The sequence below is a fragment of the Fundulus heteroclitus genome, unplaced genomic scaffold (assembly GCF_011125445.2).
Source record: "Fundulus heteroclitus isolate FHET01 unplaced genomic scaffold, MU-UCD_Fhet_4.1 scaffold_400, whole genome shotgun sequence".
In the NCBI taxonomy this organism is placed as follows: Eukaryota; Metazoa; Chordata; class Actinopteri; order Cyprinodontiformes; family Fundulidae; genus Fundulus; species Fundulus heteroclitus.
This window is the reverse complement of record NW_023396814.1, coordinates 1-9826: the sequence shown is the minus strand read 5'-3', so window position 1 is coordinate 9826 and position 9826 is coordinate 1. Positions and strand designations below refer to the sequence as shown.

General features: G+C 38.0%; 1 protein-coding gene across 1 annotated transcript; it reads left to right on the top strand.

The window, feature by feature from the left end:
* Positions 1–1075: 1075 nt before the first annotated feature.
* On the top strand, positions 1076–8795 carry zgc:153031 (uncharacterized protein LOC557552 homolog). Its single transcript, XM_012852628.3, has 6 exons — positions 1076–1290; positions 3538–3587; positions 3680–3785; positions 3895–4021; positions 5317–5432; positions 8088–8795. Exons 1-6 carry the CDS (start codon positions 1178–1180, stop codon positions 8176–8178), a joined length of 603 nt encoding a protein of 200 aa, XP_012708082.1. The 5' UTR covers positions 1076–1177; the 3' UTR covers positions 8179–8795.
* The last annotated feature ends 1031 nt before the right edge of the window (positions 8796–9826 follow it).

Genomic DNA, 9826 nt, shown 5'->3' with positions numbered 1-9826 from the left:
ATTGTCTATGTAGACAAATGTATTGGCACCCCAGATAATATGTAGAAAACCCATTCTGATTCTGATTAAATTGTTTATTTCTTTCACTCCTTTAGCATAACCTCACACTGAAAACTTTTGAAAAATCCTACTTGTAATTGCAGTATATTTATTCAGTAGAGAAAATAAAATTGCACAAGGAAGGTTACTGGTATCCCTTCTGTTAACACTGCGTAAAAGCCATTCTTTTGCCAACATGGCAGCACTCAGTCTGGAAAATACTCAGAAGGTTGTTTAATTGCACAGCTCGCCACTATTTCTGAAGCCCCTAATGACAACCTATATTATACTTGCAGGTAGAGTTCGCCTGTTTTTTATTCAAAATGTTTATTCAAAATTTCTGGGTATGCCAAAGGGTCTGCCATGCGATGTAACTAAATTACAGGGACCTTTGGATGAGCAACAGGCCCACAGCATTGATTCTTGGCGAAAATCATCTCATCTGACCAAAGCGGAGAGGAATTTACTAAATTCCACATTTACATTTGAGATGGTTGGTTAAGCGATGAAAGCACTCAGTGTCAACCCGAGTATTTTAACTTCTTCAAATATGTGAAATTAGATTTTGTTAATGAGGTTGTCAGACTTCCTTAGAATCTACTCTTTCAGAGAAATGTATTAAAAAAAAACAAGACATAACATTTTGTGTGCAAGTTTTATTTCCCTTTTACCTTTAGTCAAAACAGAAACCATTATATAAGAAAACCCTAAAATAATGTGTTTAATGTTTGCGTAAAACCAGAAATAATCCAAATTAATTATACACGTTGTGCCTAATGAGAATGAGTAAACTATTGTGAAACTAATTACGATTTCCGCTTCAAAAGCGCGTTTTAAAAGCTTCTCCAGTTTTAAACCCAATATGAAGAGAGATTAAATTTGCTCTTTCCTTGCGTAATCGCCGCCACCAGGCAGGGACGGCCCCTCGCCGGTGACTCGGTCGGTGACGGTGTCGCGATAGAGGCAGGAAAAATGAGGGAAAGCCGCACCGGGTCCAATGGCAGCAGCCCGACCGGTGGGCGGAGACAGCTCAGTGCAAACTCAATAAAATGTTCGCTCACATCTGCAGCTCCGTGTTCCAGGCCGACAACCTGCGCTGCTTCCTGGTTGGGATCTTTTACGCCTGCTGTTGCTGGAGATGGAGCTGGAGAAGAGCCGGGACAAAGTGCAGAAGAAGCCCGTTCGCCTCATAGCTGCGATTTGCAACAACATGGGCATGGGGAAAGACGGAACACTGCCCTGGAGTTTACCGTAAGACGAGAATAATTCTTATAGCAAACGGACTTTGGCTTTTGGTTTCAAATGTTTTTCTAATCTGGCATCTAAAAGCAGATTTTTTGCATAATGAACCAAACTGTTAAATGTCATCCTTCTCATCCAGTGGCGGACTTGGCCATTCTGGGGCCCCAGGTTAACTTGAAGGGGCCGTCCTCCAAGTCTCCCTTAAATTTACATAGGGCCTGAGTGTGAACGATTTTTATTGGGTTGCCACAATTTTCTTACGGTAACTCTATGATCCAGACAGTAGCGCAAACTTATGTAGTCCCTCCCCTGGCCTCTACAGAGATATAAGCCTACAGCGTTTAATAACAAATATGCATATATGTCTGGAGGGAGCTGTCAGTCAACCTGCATGCACACCAGCGTAAATGATACAGAATGTGAAGCACCTAAGGCTCTACATGTACTGTATAGTAGGCGTGGCTTTGTGCTCCTTCAAGCAAGGGAGGCGAAATAAAGTGGTCCCTCTAGCTCTCCTTGTTATATAAATTATATTAAGTTCAGTTTAATTAAGTTTTATTTATGTAGCGCATGTCATCATGTTAAGGCACGTTACAAAGTCAAATTCAAACAAATCATCCAGACAGATTGGTCAAAAAGTTTCCTATCTAAGGAAACCCAGAAGATTGCATCGAGTCATTGACAAGCAGCATTCACTCCTTCTGAAAAGAGCGTAGCGCCACAGGGACAGTCGTCTGCATTGTTGATGGCTTTGCAGCAATTCCTCATACTGAGCATGCATGTAGCGACAGACCCTTAATAATCTGATATAGAAAAATAATCATAGTACTACCTTTTTCCATACACACTTTGCTGTCAGTTTGGGTTGCTTTATCACAAATGTATCTAGAAGGTAATTCCTCAAACTCTGAGATCCTTTCATTAGCTCTGTACTGTAACAGCAACCATCAGCCATTCTCATCACATCTTCCTTGGCTTACTCTTCCTAGAACCCACTTCCACTTGTTCCTCATGACTCAGTAGTTCTTCTTTAATCCTGTCTGGTTCACGGTGCGCACTGGGACCGGGAACCAGTTGGTTCCAATGGGACAATGCCTATCAGTATTTTGGTCAGCCAACACCGTTGCAGGTTATATTGGAAAAATGTATTAAATTTCTGTATTGTACAAATATATATTTATTTCTTGTGCCTTGAGATGACATGTTTCATGATTTGGCGCTATATAAATAAAATTGAATTGAATTGAATTGAATTTCTTGCTTTTTCCACTTGATAGCCCTGCTTCATCTTTCTCCTTTTTACTCTATCCTGCTGCTTGGTTAAGTGGCACACTGCATTTCCACAATCCTTTACGTAATGAGAAAAAATAGTCAATTTTTAAGTATGTGGAAAGAGAAGAGCAGGACTTGATGATGCTTAGTGTTGTGTTTTCTTGTTGTTATTGTTTTAATTGTAAATCATAGTAATTTTATTTTAAACATACATCAATAATGGAGGGTGGGCCCCTTACTAGCAGTCCGCCCTTACTAGTAGGGGGTCGCAGATACAGTATACACAAATACCCAGAGAGTATGGACCAGTTTTAAGTTTAAAACCAAATGCACTGTTGCTGGGCCAGATTTAGAAGTATGGTTGCCCAATAATAGGTCAATATTTTGGTTTTTATTGATCTGTCACACATGGAAACCAAATTTGGATGGATGCAAGTTTTACATCGTATTTTTTTTCAAAGTTTCTTATAAATATTGCAATACTTCTTGAATAATCACAGAGTAATCATGAGTATACCGTTAGTTGTGCTATGTTATATTGGAAAGCAGCTTCACTAATAGTCACTTCAATGCATTCCATGTGGATTTACAATAGATTAGTTATAGACTACTCAATGAACATAGAGGTCACAGCAAAATGTAAACAGTTATAGAAGAAAATAATATATGATAAAAAACAATAATAACAGATCATCCTCAGATAGCAGCTGTAATAGATTAGCTGTAAAGCTCTACAGGCATTGACGCTGAAAATAGCGTATTTAAAGTAACAATTATAATACCTTCCCAAGATTGGTCAGAAGATTGTACAACTAAGGTGCAGTTTTTAGCTGGTGCATGTGTAAAAACGTGCAGTAATTGGCAATTGTTGTTCCTGTTGTTGTGTCTGCCTCTTTGCTCCATGTGGAAAACTATAAAAGCAGTAACTATGAGCAAGCGGCAAATGTTTCCTGCCACTAACTATGTTAACTGTGACGTCCACAGATCTGAATTCCAGTACTTTCTGAACACCATCAAAAAAGTGTCAAGACCAGGTAGTACTCATCGCTCCTCCCAGAAGAATGGTTTTAAGGATCCAACTTGAAAAAAACGTGTCATTGTTGTTTTAAACTCTGTCATTGTGCAGGAAACATGAATTTGCTGATTTGGGGGCGACTTTGCTGGAATTCCCACCCAGAAAGTATGTTTCCGATGGACAACTCTCTGCACGTAGTGCTCAGTAAGACACTGAGGTGGGTATAATTCCTCTCTCAGTCTGTGCTTGACAATCCACTGTTATCCAGAAACAAATTCCCCAGTTTTTGTTCTTTCTTTCTATCTGCGACTTCACTTTTCTTGCAGCTCAGTCCCAGATTATGCCCACTTCTTGTGCCGAGACTTTGAGAGCGCTGTCCGCCTGGCTGCCGAGCCCCCTCTTGCTGACATAATAGAGACCATCTGGATTCTTGGTGGGAGACAGGTCTATGAGGTAAAGCTACCTATCCAGAAAAGTTGAAACAAGTTTCATATTCTAGCAATAGAACCGATTATAACATTTATGTTGGACATTTTTATACAAACTAGGTCAGAATCACGCTATCTCGGCCTGGTGCAAATTATTATGGTTCATCTTTGTGAAGTTTATTGTTTTTATTTCAAACATGGTTGGAAAAAAATGGGGAAAAGGAAAAAAATCTAATAGAAAATAATATGAACAAAGCTAATTTCCTTCTTTTTTCAATACAGTAAATAATGCATATATCCAGAATGGCATCACAGTTTCATCATGTTGGTGTTGCTGGACATGTAGCACCTCTCCAGTAAATATAATTTAGTTATTGATAGTATATTGAATACAGTTTAGATTAGAGAATATACTTCAAAATAATATTTAGCACCATCTTGTGGCCAAACAATGTAACTCCACGTTTTGGCACTCCACTTTTTTTTTTTAGAACAAAAAGAAACAGATTGAAAAGGCCTTAAACAAAAGAATGCATCTGAATAAGGTTTTTCCAATTGTTGTAGAAGATGTTTGAGTTGCACTGCTGGTGCTATAATCTGTATTTTAAAACAGGGGGCTCATAAAGTCTGAGCTCACATTCATGAAGAAGTCATGAATGTTTTTATCTAACAATCCTTCCTGCATTTGGCCACTTAGTGTTAGACTTTTGTTCCGGTAATTATGGTTGAAGTAATTATTTAATCTCACATGACTCCAGGCTTTGCCAAAATACTCTTTCTAATCAACCAGAATAGTGAGATAGAATTTAATTTGGAGAATGGACTTTAGAACACAAAGAACATTAGCAGGGAGGCAGAACAAGAGGCCATTATTCTGTTGTTCGATATAAATTTTAATCCTGATCTTACACCAGCAAAATACAAAAGCACGCCATATTTTCTCTTTTATTAAAAGTACTTCAAGCTGCATCTAAACATCCATCTATCCATCCAGTTTGTGGTTTTTGCAAGTTTTGTAATCAAAGCCTGACCTCTATCTTAATAGGTACAACAAAGTCTTGGTGACCTGTTGTGTTTAAGATTTATGAGACTTTGAGTCTGTAAAAATGAATTTTGTCAGGATAAATGTGTAGGAGGAACCTTGAACAAAACATAAAATTATGTGACAGACATCTATACGATTTCTAGGAATTTATTTTCAATATCGGTTGAAGTAATTAGACCCATTTCACAGCTACTAACCCAAAAGACTGAACTGTGTATTACGGGGTCATACTTGTACTGTGATTGGCTGCTCTTCTGTCTCCTCTGCCTCACCAGGATGCGTTGAAGCACCCGTGGTGTGACCTGCTTTACCTGACCGACGTGATGGCCGACTTTGACTGTGATGCCTTCTTCCCTGAGTTTGACAGAGAATTATTTAAATTACAGGAAAAGTAAGTTTTCATCTCATCTCGAAACTGATCTGAAAGCCGAGCTGCTGCATCTGAAAGCTGCAGGCGTTTAAACTGTTTGGCGAGGGAGTTATCTGCCCCACGGCACCAAAATAGAAAGTGAGAGTCAGCAAAGTTGTCAGTACAGCTCAAAGGGATTTTGCTGACCTGAACCAGAGCTTTGAACAGCCGTGTTGCTGTGATTAGAATAAATCTGAATTGCAAATTAGTTAAAGTGTGTTCATCAAAGTTGATTTGTTTCCGTTTTAAGGAGCAGCAAATTATCGCGTCGTTGAAATCACAAACTACACTCTGTAAAAAAAAAATCAATTTGCTCCCAACAGATTTATTTTGTTTTAGCTTTTATGCAACACTGAAATCTTTGATTATCAATCAAACTTTTATTTCACACAAACATAAACTGAGTCAATACAAAAAGCAGTTTTAAAAATTATTTCAGCTGTCAAAGAAAACGTTTTTGCCCAAACCAACCGAACCATATTGCCATCCAATCCGAATACCCATTGGCAGCAACAGTTGCCATTATAAGTTACAATGATTGGCAGGGAGTATTTTACATCGCTGAGGTACAGTCCTGGACCACTCGGCTTTAGTGAATTCTCTTAATTGTTTTAATTCAGAGTTTTTGAGCATGGCAGGCCTGTTAGAAAATAAGTCATAGCAATCCTAATGGCATTTATCCAGAAATTCTCCGTCATGGTTTTCTGGAAAACAGTTCTGGGTCCTTGAAATAAAGAAAGTCATCTGGTCAGGAAGCCTTAGATAAATGTGCTACCACCTGTCTGTATGATTTTTGTTTTCTTCTAAAATAGTGTGAGTTGTAATACAGATGTAACAGAACTCAGACATTTCAAAAGTTGTGCTTTTATCTTGTCAGTCCAAAGAATACAAGTCTTGGAGATTGTCAAGATGTTCTTTTTTGTAGTGGTTTCTGCCTGGGAAACCTACTAATGGATGTATTTCCTATGGTTGAATCATGACTCAAATTCTGGCTTTAACTGAGGTGAATTAACTGCCCCACAGCCTTAAAGGGCCTATATCATTCAAATCCTGTGGTATGATGCAATTCCTCCATGTAAATCATGCCCAAAGAGGTATTTTTCTTGATTCCGGCTCATCTGAGTAATCCTCGTGAATTCTGCTCTCTGAGAAGCAGCCCCTCCCTGTCCTAGAAAACAAGTAGCCATGACTGGGTCTACATAGGATATTGATTACCCGCCCCCTCCAGCAAGTACCTACCTTACCTAAACAACATTAGGTTTTTTAGGTAAGGCATGTACCTGACCTATGCCCAATGAGTGATGATTTAAATCAGAGCGCAACAATTTCTGCTGTAAGTTGAGACAAAGTGGCTCTTTTAGCACCTGATCTGCTCTTTTTTAAGAATATGCTGCAGCGGCTCTAGGGCGACCCCACATGGGGAGAGGTGGTGTCGCAGAGAAGGCAAGCGTCTTTCTTCTTATGGAAATGCGGCACCAGAAAACAACAAATATTTGTTAACAAATTAATACACCGTTGTTCTAAAGGCAGTATTTCAATATATGCATATGCATATTGTTGACTAAAAGCATGATATAGAACCTTTAAAAAGGATTTTGTGACCTTGTCCAGACTGATAAATATCAGGAACTTTGTTTCTAATCTTCAGTTTTTTAGATCAGGGTATAATGTGTTTACCTGACTCCGCCAGATAGATTTGCTCCGCATATCCATCTGGAAACCTTCCGTTGAAGTAATTTTGGGAAGGGGCGAAAATACTGGTTAGCTGATTGGCCTATGTTGGTGATAGACGGGCCAAATGAACCAATCAGATTCGTCGTCACTCTGTTACGAGCGACGACGAAAACACAACCACAAGCCAAGCTACTCTTGCTGCTGCAGGTAAAGGCTCATTAGCTCAGCAAAGAAATACTCTGTAATTCCGATAAAACTTGCTCGATAGCCACGCTAATGCTAGTTTCATCGGCTGAAGCCGCCATGTTCTTTAGACTGAACTACCGCGCTTCCCGTTGCGTCACACCTCAACCCGCCTCAAAGCCAACGCTGATTGGACGTTCGTTTGGTGAACGGCTCCGAATTTTCTTTAACGGAGAGTAGCCAGACTGATCTGCGAGTGAAACCTTGAAAGCTCGCGAGATCAGGATGGTCTCACGAGGCTAATAATGTGTTGCTTTTCTCAGATATTTTGGTCTACTTCATGTTGTCAGACAGGTGCTGTTTAAGTAATCTTTTGATTCTACAGATCAGGCAGTAAAACGGGACTGGATGTGGCTAAGGAAAGTGAACTCAGTTTCCCAAAAAATGCGTATTTAGAATTTTACAGTGGAGTGGCAACTTTTTTTCAATGATGGCCAGGCTGGCTGCTTCTTCCCTAAATAAAATGATCATTTGAAATGTATTTTTATTTTTATTTTTTTATGCAGGTACTTGTTAAGAGCCTTGTATAAAGGTGATTTCTAGTCGGTTTAAATTTTATATTCTGTTTATAAGTGCTTTCTTTTTTATACAGAATTTCTCAAGTTTTGATAACACTTAACCATTACAGTCGTCTTTATTTTATATTTTGATTGTTATATTTTTGGTTAGTTTTCCCCTCTGGCTAACTCATTTGTTTTTTTTCTCTTGTTTCCACTTAAGATTTCCTGATGTACCGAGTGAAATACAGGAGGAGAATGGGATTAAGTTCAAGTGCCAGGTTTTCAAGAAGGAGACTACTGATACCATGTAGATGAGAACAGAATAAACAATCTAAATTACCATAAAAGAAGCCAAAATAATGTTAAATGGTTCTTTACACTCCTAGCAGAATGTACTTCTGATAATACTTTAGAGTTTTAAAACTGTAAATAAAAGGTTTTGCCAGAAATTGCAGTATTACTACAATTTGCCAATATGCAATGAAAGGAAAAGAAAATAACTTAAAGTGCTTTTAGCAAAGATAGAAACAACAGTACATTTGTGCAATTAAATTTTACATGTGAAAGTTTCTCCTCACATGTCTACTCCTTTTCAATGTATTTGGACAAAGTCTGGTTCTAAAACAGCTCTCCTTTTGGCTTCAACTTGCAACCGAGTCTTTGCATCGTCCTCCTACAGAAATATTTTGCAGCTGCGATTAAAATGTGTTCGTAAATTGACATGTCATAAAGAAGCTAGCCTGCAATCTGCTGCTTCCTCAGAGTGGTACTGCAGGTACCACTCTGAGGTCTATACGTTCAGATCCAACTGGTTTTCCTTCATATTACAATTACTGCCTCATTTAAACAGATATGGAGAAATGTTACAACACATTTTTTAAATCCTTTTTCCAGAAACTAGCAGGTGTTATGCTTCTATTTAAATATGTGGGGTTTTGAAAAAACGAACAAAAAGAAAAGTAACAATCGGGTTGTAGTTGATGCCTTTAGCCGCTAGATGGTGCCATTGGTGAGGACAGAAAGTCCACGTTTTGCTTCTAAACGTGTCTCTCATTTACTCTCATTAATTTTTACAGATTATAAGATTATAAGAAGATTATAAGATTATAAGAAGTACAAATGCTCATGACAAGGATTGATTTGAATTAAATTTGTAAAAATCCTCACATCTGCTGTTTGTGATTAGATATGCAGAAGTTGAATTTCAGGGTATCTTCAATATCTGCTGAAAGGAAATTATTTTCCTGGTGCCTCTAAACCATACATTTTGTAGATTATCAAGTTAGTACAATATATTTATACTGTAAAAATATGAAAAGGTTTTGTCATAATGTGATAAATGTATATACTGTAGTACCATTATAATGTTCAACCGTGAAAATAAGATTTGTAATATCATACTATTTTGTACAAATGTGAAAAGCATATCATTAGAAAAATAAAGCTTTTACGTGATTTAGCGTTGTTTTTATTTTTGCTGGCTTGCAGCTCCACCCTTTCGTATTACTCTGCATCACATATTGTTTTAACACCTCTCCACAAGGGTGGGGTGGATGATGATACAGGAAACAATGCACATTGCTCAATTTTTGCATCAGCAGATGCAATCACTGCATGCAAACAAAAGGACAACTACAACCTGATGCAAAAGTAGGTGCAACTTATACATTTTATTTGTGACCTCATAAAAAATATATATATATATATATATATATATATATATATATATATATATATATATATATATATATTTCTTGCATCCTACTACTACTTAGGAGCAAGAGACAAGGACATGTTCTTGCTTAAGGTCATGGCTTGAAGACAGCAATAGAACATCATCTCATTTTAGCCTCTGAGATTAGGTCTGACTAAAAGTAATTTATGCATCTCGATGTTGACAGCCACAGAAAATGGAGTAGCTTGCCCGGAATTGAAGGAGAACTCCCAAGCTTGTGTGTG